General features: G+C 40.5%; 2 protein-coding genes across 2 annotated transcripts in view; one reads left to right on the plus strand and one right to left on the minus strand.

Moving 5' to 3' along the window:
• LOC102490077 (telomeric repeat-binding factor 1) overlaps positions 1-3,789 on the plus strand; it is a 43,347-nt gene extending 39,558 nt beyond the window's left edge. Inside the window, exon 10 of the mRNA XM_006139799.3 lies at positions 2,550-3,789. Coding sequence (XP_006139861.1) covers positions 2,550-2,726 — 177 coding nt within the window. The 3' untranslated portion in view covers positions 2,727-3,789. The remainder of the gene's footprint in view (positions 1-2,549) is intronic.
• Positions 3,790-18,336: 14,547 nt separating this feature from the next.
• SBSPON (somatomedin B and thrombospondin type 1 domain containing) overlaps positions 18,337-20,501 on the minus strand; it is a 35,351-nt gene continuing 33,186 nt past the window's right edge. Inside the window, exons 4-5 of the mRNA XM_006139800.1 lie at positions 19,919-20,095; positions 18,337-18,503 (exon numbers count right to left, since the gene is read on the minus strand). Of these exons, the coding sequence (XP_006139862.1) occupies positions 18,386-18,503; positions 19,919-20,095 (295 nt within the window). The 3' untranslated portion in view covers positions 18,337-18,385. The remainder of the gene's footprint in view (positions 18,504-19,918; positions 20,096-20,501) is intronic.

Below are 20,501 nucleotides of genomic sequence, written 5' to 3' on the forward strand. Positions count from 1 at the left end.
TTTAAAAAGAAAATCTGTTGGGAAATTATTCATAGTTTAGGCATAGTAAATAACCACTCACATGCAATGTTTTAGCATGCCAACAGAAGGAATAATTTGTTGGCTACCTATAACAAATGCCAAGTGTCAACAATTTTTCTGATGACATTAAATTTGATTTTTGATTGTTTTACTTTTTTTTTTTTCCCCTAGGTTTTTGCCGTAGGGCATGTACGTTGGCCAGAGAGAGAGACAGATAAAAGAGAAAACCACCCCCAAGGATGGATGAGCATGCTGCAGTTCCTTCTCCATTCTCCTCTTGGGATTTGGGCACATACACACACGTGTCCCATGTGATTTTAAAGCCACTAGGTCCAGGACTTGACAGCCATGTGGAAGTCTAGTATCTTAATCACTATACCACCTGCTGCCTCTTGAATTTGACTTTTTTTGGGGGGAGTAGAGGGGAACCAGTGGTAAAGGTTTTTGCCTTAGGGCACGTGCGCTCGCAGGAGAGAGAGAGACAGTAAAAGGAGAAGTCAAAAATCACCCCCTAGAGAGGATGAACACACATAATCACTTCCCCTCCATTCTCTTCCTAGGATCTTGGACAACACACACATGCCCAGCATGAATTTCAGGCCATAGGGTCCGGGACTTGAACTGCGGGAATCCTGTGACATAACCACTACACCAACTGCTTATTAAATTTGATTAAAATTTTTAAATAGTTTAGTAATTTTCTCCCAACATAATTGCATACTTTGAAAATCTATTTTAGAGGATTTGAAGTTTTATGTGTGTGTATACTTATCCAGGATAAACAGAGTTTTCACTGAATTCATTAATGAAGTAGTAAATATTCATAAATTCTATTAAAAGATGTAGAGGATTGGGACCAGCAGTTTAGCGTAACGGCTGTGTTGCTGGACTCCCATGTAGTCGACCACAGTTTGAGTCCCGGACCTGGTGGCTTAAACTCACACCGGGTGCGTGTGCATGCATGCCCAAGATCCCAAGAGGAGAAGGGATTGCGGCGTGACCATCTCCCCGGGGTGGGTGGTGGGGGGGTGATTTCTTGCTTTCTGTTGCTGTGTCTCTCTCTGTCTTTCTGGTGAGCACATGCGCCCTATAGCAAAAACCTCTCTGAAAAAAAAAAAAAAAAGATAGATATAGAGGATTAATGAGTACCAGTCTAGGGCCAGCAGGTAGCATGGAGATTAAGGTGCTGGTCCCACATGGTAACCGTGTGGTTCTAGTCCTGGACCCAGTGGCTTGAAAATCTCGCTGAGAGTGTGTATGTGCATGCTCAAAATCCTGAGGAGATTGGAGGAGAGGGGATTGTGACATGGCCGTCCCCCTGAGGATTGATATTTCACTTTTTCTTTCCTTCTCTCCCACTCTTGCCAAGTACATATACCCTACAGCAAAAACTAAAAATAAAACAAAAAATGCTATCAATTAACAGTTGTAGAAGAATATCTTAAGTGACAGTGGGGGCTTAAAAGTCAGACCAGGTTGAGTTGACATGTAGGTCTCTCGCTCTCTAGCTATCTAATTCTGGGCAACTGGGCTTATGTATAACGAAAAGTGATAGTGAAGATATTTAAAAATATTATGATAGGGACCAGCAGATGGCGTAATGATTTCATCGCTCATTGCTGAACTCCCACGTAGTCAACCATGGTTTGTGTCCTGGACCCGGCAGCTTTAAATTTATGCTGGGAATGTATGTGTGCATGCCCAGAATCCCAAGAGGAGAAGGGGTTGTGGCATGGCCAGCCCCTCTAGGGGGTGACTTCTCACTTTCTGTCTGTCTGTCTTTGTCTCTCTAGCAAGTACATGCACCCTATAGCAAAAATCTCTCTTAAATAAAACTGTATACACACACACACACACACACATATACATATATATATATAAATAAGAGATATTATAAAAATCTAAGAAATATAGGGAACCAGCAGTTAGCATAATGGCTCTGTTGCTAGATTACCATGTAGTTGACCGCGGTTCATGTCCCGCACTCGGTGGCTTAGAACTCACGCTGGGTGTATGTGTGTGCGTGCCCAAGATCCTGAGAGGAGAATGGAGGAGAAGGGATTGCAGTATGACCATCCCCCCGGGGGAGTGATTTCTCGCTTTCTGTCTCTATGTCTCTCTCTGTCTGTCTGGCAAGCGCACGCGCCTTATAGCAAAAACCTCTCAAAAAATAAAAAGAAAAATCTAAGAGATATAGAGATATTCTTCCATCTTTAAGACACTGTTATTTTGGGGCCTGAAGGTGGCATGGTTAAGGCACTGGACTCCTCCATGGCTGGCCATGGTTTGAGTCCTGGACCTGGCAGCTTGCTTTCTTGCTTTCCCTCTCTTTTTCTCTCTCTCTCACTCTCTTAATCTCTCGCTCTTGCTCATTCTGTCCTCTCTTGTCAAATTAAAAAATAAATAAAGGTAAAATAAAATGATTCTTCAAAAAAAAAGAAACTTAATTTTTGAAAAATTGTGTTCATAGTAGTATGGTCTTTTTAAGAACTATTTCTGTGAGTAACTGTTCTGCTTTTTATCAAAAGGTATGGGTTTGGGAAGAGGACAACAACTTGAGATCTGGTGTGAAAAAATACGGAGAGGGGAACTGGTCTAAAATACTATTACATTACAAATTCAACAACCGAACAAGTGTCATGTTAAAAGACAGATGGAGGACTATGAAGAAACTTCACCTCGCCTCGTCAGACAGTAAAGACTGAGTGTGTTCGTCAAGGCTTGACAAAAAGGACAGTTAAATATTTTGATTACTACATTTCATTTGTAACTTCATGGTCATTCACGTATCTTAAAGTTTTTGTTTAGAGCATTACAGTATTTTTCTGTGACAGTTACTGTGAGGATTTGTACTATAAGAGTAAAATTATATGCCATACTGTATTCTTTAAGAATCTTTTTATTTTGATGAAATGTAAACTTTTTGAACACTGCCACATTCAGTAACCCTGCCCTCAAATTCTATTTCAATAAAAAAAAGTAAAACCTTAGAGAGAAAGAAAATATTTCTGTTAACCTATTCTGTGTCTATTGGCTAATCACCTCGACCCAACACTAACTCACACACGAACAATTTTAAATAATTTACTCCTTCAATAGATAATGACTTGGTATGTGGCCTTCATGGACAGCATAATTGCAAAGATGTTTTTAATAGGGTGATGAATGTACAGAATAATTTATAAGTTAACATACTTAAGTTTTTATTTCAGTGGTTTCATATAAAGTAACAAACTTGAAAATAATCCCATAGGAAAAAATTTGTATTATTAGCAAGAATAGTTTTGTGTGTCATTTAAGAATAATCTGACTTCTATTCTAGTATTAAACTTGAACAAAAATAGTTTTGAGTGAATCTTCTTATAACTTTATGACATAAATACCATGTTTTCTGATACTTTCTTTTAATAATCAGTATTGAGTCTAAGTAGTATTCTGTAAATGCTTAAATTGATATTAACCACGATCATCTTGACAACTGTGATAAAAAAGACCTTACATTCCTTACTAAACAATTTTGGTTTTTACTACTTTATTCTTTAGAAGATTTAGTCAAAAACGAATAACTTTTTAGCATTTTTGAGTTACATGTGCTTTATTTAGCAAGTAAGTGAAAATAATGAAATACTGATAAATTTGCACAAAGAATCAAATGTGTAGTATTCTGTAATCTCTATTCTGTTTCCTACTAAAATTGAATGTTACTTTTCCATTCTTCCCAAATTTTTAATTCTGTATATATAGTAAACAAATATGGATAATTACAGTATGCTTCTTGATTCAGTCTCTCTTTTTTATACCATTAAAAACTGTTGCTGTTTATTGTTCACTCTAAGCCTGTACTGATCTTTAGGTTCTAGAGCAGGTGGTAAAGGCTAAGGCAGAGCTGGGGGTAGCCTGCCTAAATGTTGAAGAAGTGTCATAACTCAGAGCCAATCTACAAAGCCTGGGAGGGTGGTTTGTTTTTTTGGACTGTGACACTTGAGGGAATTAAGTAAAATGTTGTATGTGTTCTTCGCCATCTTTTCATTCAGTATGTTTGTACAATACAAATTGTAGCTTGTTTATTTTCATTTCTACCCCATGATCCATTATATGAGTATATCACAATTATTATCTTATCACTTGTGAAAATAGTCAAAGACCATCCAGAAATGAAAACAGTCTTTATCCAGAGCTTGTTATAACAAGGGAGACAGCCACCATCACTCATGATTGGCAGAGGCTCAAAGGCAGAGGTTTATAGTGGAATAAACAAAGATGGGTTCGGGGAACTTTAGGAGTGCTCTGTTGGAAGCTGACATAGGGTGCAGGAGGCTGACCAACCAGCGGCATAGCAGCAGCCATCTTTATATGACTTCGTTAGGGAACATGTTTGACTTTCTCTGGTCCCAAGTTGTAAACTGGAACAAAACATTGGAATGTTGGCAATCACTGAGCAAGTCCTAACCATTTTGGTTAGGTTGATGTAGAGACTTTGGTTTGATTTCCAGAAGTGTTTGTCCTACCTAGAGCCACTTTGCTGCAGAGATTTGGGTCGGAGTTCTCTTGTCCTATAGGGTTTGCCCATTGTCCATTTATATGTTCAGTCTCAACTGTTTCTTATTTCTGGCTGCTAGGCTTTGCATTTTACATGAAACCTAATACTAGAAATAATATTAAATCATAAAAAGGCATGAATTTTAAAGTCCCTAAAGCAACCGTTTTTTAAAAAATACAGATATATAGCCAACAGATAAAATGGAATATGAAAAATTATTCAAGTAATCTAAACACAAGAAAAACAAAAGGAGGAAAACCAAAACGAAACCACAAGAACAAATAGAAAAGATTAAACGATATGTCTAAATCCAAACACCAGTAATCACATGAAATGTTATGGCCTGAGCCAGAATCTAGAACCTAACACAGCAAGGGTCAGCAAACTACAGCCTGTAGGCTAAATCTAGCCTGCTGCTTGTGTTTTGTAAATAGTCTGACTAGCACATAGCCATACCCACTCGCTCATGTTGTCTGTGCTGTGGCTAATTCTGAGATACAGAGACGGTCTTGCATGTGAAGCCTGGAATCTTTACTCTCTGGCTCTTTTCAGAAGCAGTTTTCTGAAAACCTGTATTGAATTCTAGTTTTTGTTTTTCTCCTCTAAAATTGATTGAACTTTGTTCTAGCTCAGGTTTAGGACTGAAACCTCACAGTTGGCCATGGGGGATCCAGCCGCCTTAACCACCATGCCAATGGCTTGCTTAGAACTACTTTTTTTTTAAAAGAACTTTTTTATTTATTTACTTACTTATTTTAATTTGACCAGAGAGGGTCAGAGTAAGAGAGTGAAAAAGGGAGGGGAAAGTGAGAAAGAAGCCACCAGGTCTGGGACTTGAACTGCAGTCAGCCATGTGGGAATCTAGCACCTTTAACCACGATGCCACCTGCCATCTCCTGCCTAGAACCACTTTTAAATTAAGTTAACAGATTTAATTTCCAATGCCAGCCTGGTGATCAGAATTTGCACTACAAATCAATAGTTAACTAAGCTACCTCTTAGTTAAGTTCAATAAGGCACTCTCACAATTCCTTGGGGAGAAAGGAAGTTCTTGGATTTACTTCTAATACAGTCTTCCCCTAAGAATACAGTCTTGGGACCAGCAGTTGGTATAATGGCTGTGTTGCTGGACTCCCATGTAGTCGACCGCGGTTCCCCGAGCCGGTGGCTTAAATTCATACTGGGCACGTGTGTGTGTGCCCAAGATTCCGAGAGGAGAATGGAGGAGAAGGGATTGCGGCGTGGCCATCCCCCCTCGGGTGTGTGGGGGTGTTTTCTCGCTTTCTGTCTCTCTGTCTCTCTCTTTCTGGCGAGCGCATGCACCCTATAACAAAAAAGCCTCTCCAAAAAAAGAAAAAAAAAATAGTCTTTTGGTATCCATACTTAATTATTCCTACCTCACTCTGGCCTTGGGCTCTGATTTCTGGCCCTCTTAGGAAGAGAGGACAAGAAAGGAACTAGAGTATAAAAGCCCTCCATTCTGTCCAAGGTTGAATTTAAACTTTCAAACAGAAGCTACCTCATGCTGGAACACAGCCTGCAGGTGGTGAAGGAACTGACCAGATGAGACTGCAGGTAGTGCTGATCCAGAATAGCAGCCCACCCTTACTGGAGGTTGTGGGGAGGGTGGGGAGATAGCCTGAGGGTACAGCTGGAACTCATCCATGCAGCTCCCACACCGGATAATGATGGAAGCCAGAGCATGGAGGGAACTGCCTGTCAGTATTACTCCAGACTCAATCCAGAGACCTCTGCTAATAAACCTCGACAGTTTTCATGTCAAGAGATGTTGACAGGCGACAGCAGCTGGCATGGTGGCTCGGACGCTGGACTTCCACGTGGTTGACCACAGTTTGAGCCCAAGACATGGCAGCTTGCTCTCTCACTTTTCCTTTCTCTCTGTCTCTCTAGTGAGGGCACATGACCTGTAGCAATTTAAATAATAATGATGATAGATAAAATCAAATAAAACTCATTCTTTAATTAAAGGACAAAAAGATGTTTATGGAGTCCAGCTGCTGTGCCTAGCTATCACAAAGTAAGGCAAAGAAGGGTGGATTTGGAACTGAACCCAAAAATGATAACTGGCACATAAGGTGTGTTTATTCCCCCCACCCTTTCCTATGTCAAATCATTCATATTAAAGTGTGTGTTGGGGCCAGATGGGAGTGCAGCCATAAAACATGGCTCTGCAAGGCTGGCCCACACAGAGGAGTTCCGAGTACACCGGACATGCATGTGCCATGGTCTGGGCTGCCTGCTAAGGGTGGACTGCAGTGTGAGACAGTTAGAGGTGCCGTGTTTCTCTGTCTCTCTCGTTCATGGAAGAAACAGACTGGCCAGTCCTATGGCCTAGTGGCTAAAGGAGTTGGGTCCCGCGTGGCCAACTGTGTGGTTCAAATCCTCATGCGTATGTTCCCCAAATGGCAACAGGATGGAGAAATGGAGGAGAAGGGATTATGGTGTGACCACACTCCATTGAGGGTGCTTTCTCCTTCCCCTCTGCCTCTCTGGTGAGTGCACACATCCTCTGACAACTTAGAATGAAAGAAACTTTAAAAATAAAGTCTTTAAATCTATGCTGTGTTGAAAGTGAAAAAAAATGACAATTTTCAGACACAAGAAATACTTTTTATGATTTACAGCTTTCAAAGGAAAAGAGTATTTTATGTAATTTACAGTAAATAATTATTTAAAGAGTTCATTTTTTCCCTTCCCACCTAAGTCTTTGAGGAGTTCACATCTGCTTTAGCCTTTATAACATGGTGTAGTCCTTGGCTTGGCGTGGGTTATCTCATTTCATTCTTGCAAAATCTTGAGGGCTAGGCAAAGCATTGTTAACTGCATGTCACAGGTGAGAAGTGAAGCTTCGGTTTGTTTTGTTTTTGTTTTTTATTTGTCATGGGAGCACAACCAAGTGTGCATGAGAGAGAGGCACCCTCCATAGGGTCTTGTCACACCACAATCCTTTTTTCCCAGCCCTCTAGCTCTGGATCCTGGCTGCCTAAGCGCACACCTGGCATGTTTACGAGCCAACCCCGAGATCCGTTCTGGGGGCGGCCAGATGGCTTCCAGCCTTGTAGGACACTTGCATTACTGCTACAGCACAGCAGCTGGGCCAACCTTCACTTATTTTGACTTGCCCACATCTGGTAAGCGGCAGAACTTTCATGACATTCCACAGTTAAAACTTGTCATTATTCAGGCAGAACTCTCTCTTTATTTCTTTCATGTTGATGCCTTCACCATGAAAAAAAAAATCTGTGACAAATACCAGTGGAACTCTGCAGCTGCCACAGATTGCAGAATGTATGGGAATCCCTTCAAATGCATGCACCTGTAAATTAAAGTGAGTTTGTTTGGTTTTTTTTTTTTTTTGGAGAGATTTTCACTGTACGGCGCGTGCGCTCGCCAGACAGACAGAGAGAGACATAGAGACAGAAAGCGAGAAATCACCCCCCAGGGGGATGGTCACGCCGCAATCCCTTCTCCTCCATTCTCCTCTCGGGATCTTGGGCACGCACGCACACGCACCCAGCGTAAAGTGAGTTTTTTGATGGAAGTGTATTTTCTCATTATCTCAGATCTGGTAGTCTGCTGCCGCCTGTTGGCAGTAACATCAAGCAGGTTTTCATTTCTCTAATCCCAAGCCTTTCTCTCACTACTATGTGGTTAAAACAACTACAACTTTGATGTGCTGTTATTCAAAGGAATCCTGTGATGAGTAATTTGGAAAAGCAGTAAAAATTATCTCTGTGTTATAAACTTGGAATAGGAATTAGATTAAACATGTGTTTAACACTTATTACATCCTGGGGGACTTGGAAATGTGCAATGTGGAACATTAGGTGTTGTGTGTGTGTGTGTGTGTGTGTGTGTGTGTGAAGCATACTAGGAGCCCAGAGGCAAAATCGCCTTGGTCAGCTTCCTTTCATTCCCCTTTTAAAAACCCAGTCTAGGGACCAGCAGATGGCATAGCGGTTACAGCACTGGACTCCCATATAACTGACCGTGGTTGAGTCGCAGACTGGTGGGTTGAGAATCATGCCAAGGGGCCAGCAGATGGCCTAGTAGTTGTCACTAGACTCCCACATGGCCAACCACAGTTCGAGTCCCAGACTCGGTGGCTTGAAACTCACGCTGTGTGCGTGTGTATGTGTGCCCAAAATCCCTGGAGATGAATGAAGGGATTGCAACGTGTCCATCCCCCCTGGGGGGTGATTTTTCACTGTCTCTGTGGCTCTCTCTCTGGTGAGTACACATGCCCGAAGGCAACAACAACAACAAAAACCCTTTAAAAGAAAAAAAAAAGAAAAAAATTACCCCAAGCGTGTGTGCATGTGTGCCTGGTGTGAGTTTCAGGCCACCAGGTCTGGAACTTGAACCGCAGTAGGCTACGTGAGAGTCCAGCAACATAACTGCTATGCCATCTACTGGTCCCAGACGAAAACCTCTTAAAAATAATAAAATAAAAAATAATAGCCCTGTCTTTCCAGATCATTATTTGTATCCTAACACACACAAACACACCAAAACAAAACAAAACAAGGATACAGAATGTCATTAAGTGAAGAAAGGGCTTCTTTGCCTCCTCATCCTGTCAGAAGTTGTCACTCTAAATGGGTTGTAATTTTAGATGTTTGGGTGTTTTTCATCATCACCATTCTACTATAAATAACATGCTTCTTCTCCAGTCCTTGGTTACTTAACTTTGGCTGAAACCTGGTTCAAGAACGCCCTGACAGGAAGCTGAGATGCTCAGTCCCTCACACTGCCTCCGCCTCCCCTCCCGGTGAACTCCATTCAATTTAATTCTGTTACTTGCTTAGTTTCTTTCTTATGCCATCGTCTGTCCTGTGGGCAGAGGAAATTAGGACTCCTGCCCTCCTCTGCACCACTCACCACTTTGGTCAGCATCTTTTACACGGCAATGGTTTAGTTGGTTGGTTGGCTGGTTTGGGTTTGTTTTCACATTCATCCTCTGCACATTAATTATGATGAATTATTTATGAGTTGATTCTAAAAACTCAGAAACCAATAAATATCTATTATGATTATGTAGTTGATTACTTACATTGGATCCTAGAAGTGTGGTTGACTCAAAAAAAAAAAAGTAATCCCGTATCACAGAATTCATAAAATTTGAAGAATAGTCTGTCAAGGTAAACCATATTCTCTCTCACCCCACACCATAGCTCAAAATGTGCCTCAGTTTTTTGAAAAGAATTTTATTTAACTTTATTTACTTGGGTTTTTTTTTTCTTGTCTTTATTTTATTTTATTTTATTTTTTTTTTTTTGAGAGGTTTTTCACTATAGGGCATGTGCGCTCACCAGACAGAGACAGAGAGACAGAAAGCGAGAAATCACCCCCTAGAGGGGATGGCCATGCCGCAATCCCTTCTCCATTCTCCTCTCGGGATCTTGGGCACGCACACACACGCACCCGGCATGGGTTTTAAGCCACCGGGTCCGTGACGCGAACCGCAGTCGACTACGTGGGAGTCCAGTGACATAGCCATTATGCTAACTGCTGGTTTCCTTTACTTGTTTTTTATTTTTATTATTATTATTATTATTTTTGTGAGAGGTTTTTGCTATAGGGCGTGTGCGCTCGCCAGACAGACAGAGAGAGACAGAGAGATAGAAAGCAGGAAATCACCCCCCAGGGGGGATGGCCACGCCGCAATCCTTTCTCCTCCATTCTCCTCTCGGGATCTTGGGCACGTACGCACACACGCCCGGCGTGAGTTTAAGCCACCGGGTCCGGGACTCGAACCGCGGTCGACTACGTGGGAGTCCAGCGACATAGCCATTACGCTAACTGCTGGTCCCCTCCTTTACTTGTTTTTTAATTTGACCACAGAGGGACAGAGGGAGAGGGAGAGGGAAAGTGAGAAAGCAAGCCGCCATGTCTGGGACTCAAACCATGGTTACTCATGTGGGAGTCCAGTGCCCTTAACCACCATGCCACTGCCAGCTCCAAGATATGCCATATTTTAGCTTGCTTCCTATTTTGATCATACTTTCATTTGCATTTTCTTCTGGAAACTGGTTATTTCTATTTTTAGAAAAGCCATAATTTTTAAACTAAAATAGTTGTACATGGCTTAAAATACAAAACACTCTTCCCTTCTACCCCTCTTCAGTATGAAAGGCAAAAGGCTACCATTTTCAACTCTTTTGCTTCTTTTCTCAGTATTGACTTTTATACCTATTGAAAACATGTCCAGAGGCCAGCTGCGTAGCACCATAGTTAAGGGAACCACATCCCACATAGCTGATCTAAGTTTAAATCCTGGTCCAAGCAGCTTCGAAAACACATGCCCAAAATCCTAACCTGAAGGAGGTATGGAAGAAAACGGATTGTGACATGATCACGCCCCATTGGAAGGTTCTTTCTCTCTCTCTCTTCCTCCCCCCACCTTTGGTAAGCACACACATCCTCTAGCAATTAAAAAAAAGGACTAGCCAGTGCCTTAACCAGCCAGTGGTTAAGGCAGCTGGATCTCACATGGCAAGCTTCGTGGTTTGAGTCCCAGGCCCAGTGGATTGAAAAACACACCAGGCATATGTGTGTGCATGCCCAAAATCCCAAGAGGAGAATGTCGGAGAAGGGACTATGGGGTAACTATCCCCTCTGGGGAGTGATTTCTCACTTTGTCTCTCTCTGTCTCTCCCTCAGTGAGTACACGTGTACTATAGCAAAACAAAACGAAACAAACAAACAAGTTCATACGGCTTTTCTTTCAGTTCGAAGTACTATTTATTGACCTCCCACAATGTAGGATGAGTTATATCTCTTACATGCTTCCCCTGACAGAGCCCAGGCACAAACACACACATTCATCCTTCCACGTGCTGTTCCTCCCCAGTTCTTCCAGCAGATTTATGTCAGTGTTGGGTTAAATCTGTACTCAGTGTTTGTAATATAACAGCTGTGTAGTTACGATATTTACACCTATTTACATCTAAGCTATATAGTATCTATATACCCATCACTTATTTACTTCCAAATTCTCTGACCAGATTGAAAATCACTGGAGCTGGTCCTTTAGGCCAGTGTTTAAGGAGCCAGATCCCGTATGGACAACCGTGATTCAAATCCTGGCCCCAGCAGCTTGGAAAAGATGCTGATTGTGTATGTATGCATGCCTACAATCTCCATGGAGATGGAGAAAATGGAAGAGACAGGATTATGGCATGGCCACACCTCATTGTGAGGGTGCTCTTTCTCTGCCTCTGGTGAGCATTCATGCCCTCTGGCATTTAAAGAATAATTGAAAATTCATGAACTTACTGAAGTATATTGACCATTCTGTTGATTGCATTGTCTCCTTGGTGCCATCCCTCCTCCTGCTCCCAGGAAATCTGGCCACTCTCCAGGGCTGCTACAAAATATCAAGGTTACATTGCTCTCCATCTGTGCTGTGGGGTTCCCAGTGGTCTCTCTCCCAAGTGGGGTTCCCTAGTGCTTGTTCACATTCTTGTTTAAGTAGAGTGCATCCTCCTGAACCTTCCAGGAAAAGGCACATGAGTGGAAAATGTTTATGTTTGTATGTCTGAAAATACCCATATTCTATGCTCACCTTTCTTATTTTCCAGAAGGCTCCTGCCCTCGCCAAGCAGAGACAAAGGCAGGAAAAGAGAGAGTGGGAGAAAGCACCCCCCCCCAATGGGGTATAGCCACACCATAATCCCCTCTCCATTTCTCCTTCCTGTCAGGATTTGGGGAATGCATGCACACATGCCCGGCATATTTTTCAAGTTTCCATAGCTGGGATTCGAACTGTTATAGTCAGCCAGATGTGATCTAGCTTCCTTAACTACTAGACCACAGGGCTGGTCCTTGACTAATAATTTTATTGTACATGGAATTTTAGTTGGAAAATATTTTCTTTCTAAATTCCAAAGGAATTGCTCTGTTATCTCCCATGGTCAGATGTTGCTTTATGTAGACTGATACCATCCAATTATTGAACTTTTGCAATGCGACCTACTTTTTTTCTCTGGATGATTTTAGATCCCATAATGATGATCTGGAATTTCATGGGAATGAGCCTTGTTGTGAACCCCCCTCCCCCGTTTTTTTTTTTTATAATGAGGCAGGCACTCAGTGGGCTTTGCAGAACTCCCATTATTCATGTGTTGGATCTGTTTGATGCTCTAATTTCCTTATATTTTACCTCCTAATTTCTGTTTAAGTACTTTTAAGTTTATTTGCTTTATTTGTGATAATGCATGCATGCATATGAGGGAGAAAGAGAAAAGCACCCTTGACAGAGTCTTGTCATACTGTGATCCCCTTTTCCCAGCCCTCCAGTTTATCAGGATTTGGGGAATGTGTATGTCCTCATGTTTCAGGATGACTGGGCCAGGAACCTGAACCCATAGTCAGCCATATGGCTTCCAACACTGCAGTTCAGTATACTACGAACTGTGCCACCAAGTCTTCTGCCTTTTTAACTTTTTGGTTACTTTCTAGGGAAAATGTCATTAAACTTTATCTTCCAGATATTTTTTAATCCAAAATGTGTTTACTGGGATGGTTTCCCACTCATCTTGAGTCAGGATGCTTTTAGTGCTGCTTCTTCCTGAAGGAACGTTCTTTTGTAAGCCTCGCTTTTCCTCCTGTAGCCTGGCCTAGGACAGTGGATCAGCCAACGCACAGAACTACCGTCTGTGCATGGCTGAAGACTGTGGTGATGTTATAGCATCCTGGGCACTTCACATCCATGGAGCAGGAATTTGGGCTCTGCACCAGGCACATCTTGTGTTTCCTCTTCTCCTCTTTTGGACAGGGATGAAGGTCCTTTTGCAAGAGGCATGTTCTTGTGGGGAGGTTGTCACCCCTGGAAAGGTTTTTCCACATTTCATAACATTTATATATGACTCCCAAGTTTTGTTTTGTTAATTTTTAAGAGCTTCTAACTTCTGAATATTCCTTTATAGGTAATCTGCTTTTTTCTCTCTGAAACGTTTTCTTTATCCTTGATTTAAGCTTCACAAATTCATCTCTGAAGGTAGAATTTTTTAAAAAATTCTTTTAAAAATTATTTAATTTTACTTTTTTTAATTTGACCAAAGAAGCACAGAGAGAGAGAAAGAGGAAAAATGAGAAAGCGAGCTGCCAGGTCTAGGACTTGAACCACGGTCAGCCATGTATGAGTTCACCACGCTATCTGCTGGGCCCAAGGGTGGAATTTTTAAATTCATCTTGTGTGGTATTCAATGAACTTTCCACCTCTGAAAGAATGGCTCTCACCTCTGACTCCACATTTTGTCTTGTATTTTTGCTATAGAATGTGTGAGCTTACCAGAGAGACACAGAGAAAAGAAAGGGAAAGTGAGGAAGTACCCTCCCTGGGCGGGACGTGGTAACACTGCAACTCCTTCTCCTCCATTCTCTCAGAATTTAGGGTATGCATGCACACCTGCCCCTGTGTTTTTCAAGCCTTTGGGTTTGGGGTTCAAACCTCACGGTCAGCCATGTGGGATCCAGTGCCTTAACCACCACGCCCCAGACTTGCCCTGATTCTACTTTTTTCTCTACATGTTTAAAAGGGCATGGAGGGCCAGGAGGTCATAGTAGTTAAGGTATTTTATTCCTACATGGCCAATCATGGTCTGAGTCCTGGATCTGGAGGCTTAAAACTCACGCTGGGCATGTGTGCATGCCTGCCCCAAATCCCAAGAAAATGGAGGAGAAAGGATTGTGGAATGGCCATTTCCCTGGGGGGAGGGTGTGATTTCTTACTTTCTATCTCTCTGGAAAGCACACACACCCCATAGCAAAACTCTCTCTAAAAAATAAATAAATAAAAATTTAAAAATAAAATAAAAGGACATGGTCCCTCTATTTTGATTTCAAAATAAGTCTTCAAAGTTTCTGGGTAGATTTTGCACATCCACTCTCATCTGTTAATCTGTTTTGAATTTATTCTCTTTCATGAATCCTATAACATCAGTGGGATTTGAGGAAGGATTGAAGGCAAAAATCTACCTTCCCCTCATTTAGACATGTCCATTCTCTCTCTCTCTCTCTCTCTTTTTTTTTTTTTTTTGAGAGGTTTTTGCTATAGGGCACGAGCACTCGCCAGAAAGACAGAGAGAGTCAGAGACAGAAAGCAAGAAATCACCACCCCAGGAGGGATGGACACACCGCAATCCCGTCTCCTCCGTTCTCCTCTCGGGATCTTGGGCACGCACACGCATACGCCCAGCATGAGTTTAAGCCACCGGTCCGGGATTTGAATCGTGGTTAACTACATAGGAGTCAACCACGTAGCCATTACACTATCTGCTGGTCCCTCCATTCTCTTTGAATATGCTCATCATCTGATTGCTTCTAATTCAAAAAGCCCAGGTCTTTGCCTTTTAAGTCACCTTGCCATGGTTTGTGTGAATCTTCATTAGAATATCCTTAGAGGGAAGAAACTGGTTTTATTTCCTATCATTTTTATGCATAGAAAAGATGACTAATTAAAATTGTTATGCCAGAAGAGAACTAAACAATTTAAATTATGCTTAATTATAACATTCTCAGATAAAAAGAACCAAAGCAAGACTCTAAGAGAGTAATGTGATCACAGTTCGCCTTGTTCTGTTCTGTATGCTTTTATTCTCTTCCCTTTTTTTTCACTCCTAAATGATTACTATCTTTAATTCTTTTTCCAGTGGGTAAATTTATTTTTGTTCAAATTACCTTTCACGTGCACTTTTTTTTTTTTAGAGGTTTTTCACTATAGGGCGCGTGCACTCGCCAGACAGACAGAGAGAGACAGAGAGACAGGAAGCGAGAAATCACCCCCCAGAGGGGATGGCCACGACACAATCCCTTCTCTTCCATTCTCCTCTTGGGATCTTAGGCATGCACGCACATGCGCCCGGCGTGAGTTTTAAGCCACCGGGTCCAGGACGCGAACCGCAGTAGACTACGTGGGAGTCCAGCGACATAGCCATTACGCTAACTGCTGGTTCCCTCACGTGCACTTTTGAAAATCAGTCTATTAAGCGATTTTAGAGTCCGTAAATCATTGTAGAGTGTCTGCAGAAAGAACCCTAACACTAAGGTACTCATTAAAAAAGGATGCCCAGAGGTCTTAAATATACTTTGATCTTTAACTCTGAAAATACAATTTTTTGGTTCTTCATTAATCACTTGAGCTAGTGCTTCTGTTCTGAACTGTTTCCCTGGGCTTTGCTAGAATTTGTAACAAACTTTTCAAAACCATTATTTAATAGGTAAGACTTTTAGCCCGTGAAATGTTCTCAAGAATGGAAATAACAACAACGAAAAACTTCAGTATGAAAGTAATTAGTGGGACTAATACTAGTACCTCAGCCAGGATTTACTTTCTTTATGGGTATAAATGAAATTATAAATTATAAATTTATTTAAAATCTGGATAAGGTATTTTGAGGAATATTGTCTAAATATTAAAGTTCTATTTGATGGGAATTCCTTACCCATTTTATTGTTCATCTGGTGTGTTCTATAGAGACCTTTAGGCACGAATGACTAATAAACATAAATTCAAGTTATTAAATATTAATGTTGATGTGCTTGATTGAGCCAATATACAGTGTATTCTCATTTTGTATGCTCTAATGATGTATAGTAAATGAATGTAAATAAATAAATTCAAATTTTAGAAATGAGTGGAAATAAAGACACCAAAAAAAAAAAAAGTTTTGTAGGACCAGCAGAGGTGTAATGGTTACATCACTGGATTCCCACAAAGTCAACTGCAGTTCGAGTCCCAGATCTGGGGACTTAAAACTCATGCTGGTGTATGTGCGTGCATGCCCAAGATCCAGAGAGGAGAATGGAGGAGAAGGGATTGCAGTATGGCCATCCCCAGATGGCGATTTCTTGCCTTCCGTTTCTCTCTGTCTCTCCAGTGAGTGCATGTGCCCTATAGCAAAAATCTCTCTAAAAAAATGTTTTGCTAGAAACCACATGCATTTGCCAGACAGAGAGAGAGAGAGAGAGAATATGAGAAAATACCCTCCCCTGGGAGATGGTCAAACCAGTCTCTTCTCCTTTTCTCCTTTCAGGGACTTTGGGCACATACATGCACCCAGCTTGTTCTTCAAGCATCTGGGTCCAGGTCTCAAACTTCACAGTCAGCCATGTGGGATCCAGTCACTTTAACCACCACACCACTGACTGGCCCCCAAAATCTTACTTTATGACATAAATAGCCTTCAAATGTTAATATTGAACTTACAGTTGAAGCTGCTAGTCATGATAAGACTCAAATTATTTTATCATTAATTTCTGAAGATTTCATTTTCTACAAAAATCAATGTTGACAGTTAAATGAACATATAGTCCGAAATATTGTTGCCCTCAGAGGTCTTGTCCATCCCTATTAAGCTTGATGTTCTCATTCTGTCATGGCATAAGTACCAAGAAATATGTATTTCAGTAAATCACTTGTTAGTGAATACTATGTTATACAATGGAAACCAGAAGAATTTCATATTGTTTAAATCTCAAGACTCGATTCTCCAAAGAATATATGCCAAATCTTACATTTGTTTATTAAATTATATGGGCTTGGTTTGTACAACAGTCTTTTGGCATAATCAGGTGTTCATTGAAGCTGAGTCTTGCAGGAAGAGCCCGATTTTGCTCTGTGGTTGACTTGTGAAATGGTTTGCCATCCAGATCCTTACAGATGCTTCTAAGCCTCTAGTTTCACAGATTCTCCAATCATAAAGTAAGGAGACTAACATTTCTCTCTGTGTGTGAGAGAGATCATAGCATTTATAACAAAATCCATGCATCCTATCTATACTTCTGCCTTCCACCTCAAACATAAGAAAATGCATGCTACACAAAAACCTAGTAAGTTTACTTCAACTAAACTTGAACACTGAAGGATTCTTCTGCTTCTTTAAGCTTTGGAAATAATCTTCGATGTAAATAGTGGTACCATTTTTATAATTAAAGCATTCACTGGTGCCCAAAGTTGTTTTCATGAAAATTGTACTGCATTGCCCTAGAATGAATGTTGATTGATCTTTTCAATTAATTGAAGAAAATTTCTTCTTCTTCAAAAAATATTTTTTATCATAGCTATTCGTTTTTTACAAAATGTGTACTAAGTTTTAAACAACTCGCCTAGTGGAAAATTGTGACAATCTGCTCAAAATGATTATTTCAGAATGGATGGGTGGTACATGCATGTACCAGAGTGTACATATATCTGTATACATTTTTTAAAGTGAGCAACTTTTAAAAGAATATGGAATGAAAAAAAAAAAAAAGCAAGATTCAAAGCCTAGATACTTAAGGAGTAGTAATTTTAGCGCAAATAGACATGTATTCTGTGTCTCACGGGCCACCTTTTGAAAGACAGGATCCTATGTGGAAAGTCAGGACCTAGAAACCACAAGAGCTTTTATGGTGGGTTCTTAACTCAGTAAAAATAACAACTTTTAAAAGAATATGGAATGAAAAAAAAAAAAAGCAAGATTCAAAGCCTAGATACTTAAGGAGTAGTAATTTTAGCGCAAATAGACATGTATTCTGTGTCTCACGGGCCACCTTTTGAAAGACAGGATCCTATGTGGAAAGTCAGGACCTAGAAACCACAAGAGCTTTTATGGTGGGTTCTTAACTCAGTAAAAATAAAAATAAAGTTACTATGCTCCTCGAGAACTGGCCTCTGGATTTTTTTCCCTCTTGTTCAGAGTATGGCAATGACATGTGTTTAGGGACTTGGCTGGATTTTGAAAGTTTCTGAAGCACTGAACACGACTCGGTAATATTTAGCATGTTTACAAGTGCATTCTGAAACATTTACATCGCAATCTAGATAAAAATGAAACTGTGAACAGCAGGGCAAGAACACTGGTCAACACGCCGAACTTTTTTCCAAGTTCCTTGACATCGAGGATTGCCAATTGCTTGCCAATGGAGAGTTTGGTTTCTGAAATGACATTTTGAAAATGTTAGTTACACTAAAAGCAAACTGAAGACAATTCTAATTTACAGAGCTATATATCAAAAAATTTTTAAAAAGATATTGATCATGCACAGAGTTGTGAAGAACATTATTAAAAAATTAAAAATAAATAAATAAAAGACTACAGAGTTCTCTGTTTAGGTCTGTTAAAGCAAGTTGACAGTTTATCGCTATTTGAGGACACTACATGCTGAGAGAGCAGTTTGGGGGTATGGTATTCATTTCTCCCAGATCATTGATCTGAATGCAAATACTACATAAAGGAAAATGACTGTTTCATGTATATTTAAATTAGAAGGTCTGAACTAAATGATTCTTTTCATCCTTTCCAACTCTTTGATTCCATAATGAAAGAAACTGAAGTGGAGAGCAAAGCCAGATGATTGAAATTATTATTTTTAAAGTCACTAGTACCTCAGCCAGGATTTACTTTCTTTATGGGTATAAATGAAATTATAAATTTATTTAAAATCTGGATAAGGTATTTTGAGGAATATTGTCTAAATATTAAAGTTCTATTTGATGGGAATTCCTTACCCATTTTATTGTTAATCTGGTGTGTTCTATAGAGACCTTTAGGCACGAATGACTAATAAACATAAATTCAAGTTATTAAATATTAAAATATGTATTGGATTAGTGATTAGCTGGAAAGGTCCATATTTTACTATATTTTTATCAGTTCCAACTGACTTACTTAAAACCATAATCCATGTGTGACCTGAGCTGGTATCTAATTGCTGCCCAGCACGCCAGTTCACTCTTCTCTTAGTTACGAATAGTGCCATCAGATTGAACTGATAAATAAGTACAGAAGTACCATAGATGTGCAGAGTAGTAAAATGGTTTTGGAGCCAATTCCTTCAGAAAAATCTATAGATATTCATAGGATTATTACTCTGTCGAGCCTACCACTCTCAATCCTGATTTTATGAAAAGCCCTTTGAGGAGTGGTTCTGAAACTTTTCTGAACTCTGACCTAACCGATTATTAAAATCTACTTCCAAAGATTCTGATTCAGTTGGTTTCAAGTGGGGCTTAGGAATCGGCCTATTTTAATTCTCCATCCCAAGAGACTCTGATTAAAGGGTGAATACAGCTTGAGGGTGATTAGTTTTTTGGTGATCACTTGGGGGCTGGATCTGAACCCCAATATCCAAGCTGACTAGTTCATCTCTGGTATGAAGAACCTCTGTATCACTTAGTGAGAACAGGAGCTATGGACTCCGAGATTGCTAGATAGTTCTCCTCACTTCCTATTTGACTTCCTAAATCATCTCTTGAAGTGACATGTTCTAGTCAGCTGTTTAGGATGCAGAGAGGACAGGTCTTTCAGAATGAGTAACAAGATAAATCCTTCAGTCAGTTTCCTCCCTTACCCATCAGAGTCTAGGCCATCTCCCGAACAACGAAGGCTCACAGAGTTCATAGCTGGAGGTTGACAATCCACACACACTGTGTATCCCTCTCGGAGATATTGCATCCATCGAGTCAAGGGTCGGTTTTCCAAAGCACAGTGGGGAGTCAAAGACTCTGTCTTGAACTCCATACAGTATCTAGAGCAAAGGAAGGAACCATCTCACTTGCTGTAATTAGAGGTGGCCTAACTTTGTAGGAAGTCTTAGAAGCCTGCTTTTGAAATTTCTTATTTGCCGAACTATGACAATAGGACTGACAACCACAGAGAACCTTTTCGTTCTTTTTCAATCTGTGATTGAACTAGCTGGTCAGCATGAATTTCCAGAAGTGTGCCCTGTCTAATCAGACCACTTTTGTATAAAAGCACATTTTAGTAGAAAACTATTCTTTGAGAACTTTGCTGATATTTTAAAGAATTATATAAATTGAATGAAAACATGCTTGAGCCTGAGAATCTTGAAGTGTAGGCCCAGAAGGGCTAGTCCTTGACCAATACCCAGGCCAATACTCATGCTCCTCTGCTCTATGAAAGTTCCTGGGGGC

Source organism: Tupaia chinensis, unplaced genomic scaffold (genome assembly GCF_000334495.1).
Source record: "Tupaia chinensis unplaced genomic scaffold, TupChi_1.0 Scaffold000002_1, whole genome shotgun sequence".
NCBI classification, from domain to species: domain Eukaryota; kingdom Metazoa; phylum Chordata; class Mammalia; order Scandentia; family Tupaiidae; genus Tupaia; species Tupaia belangeri.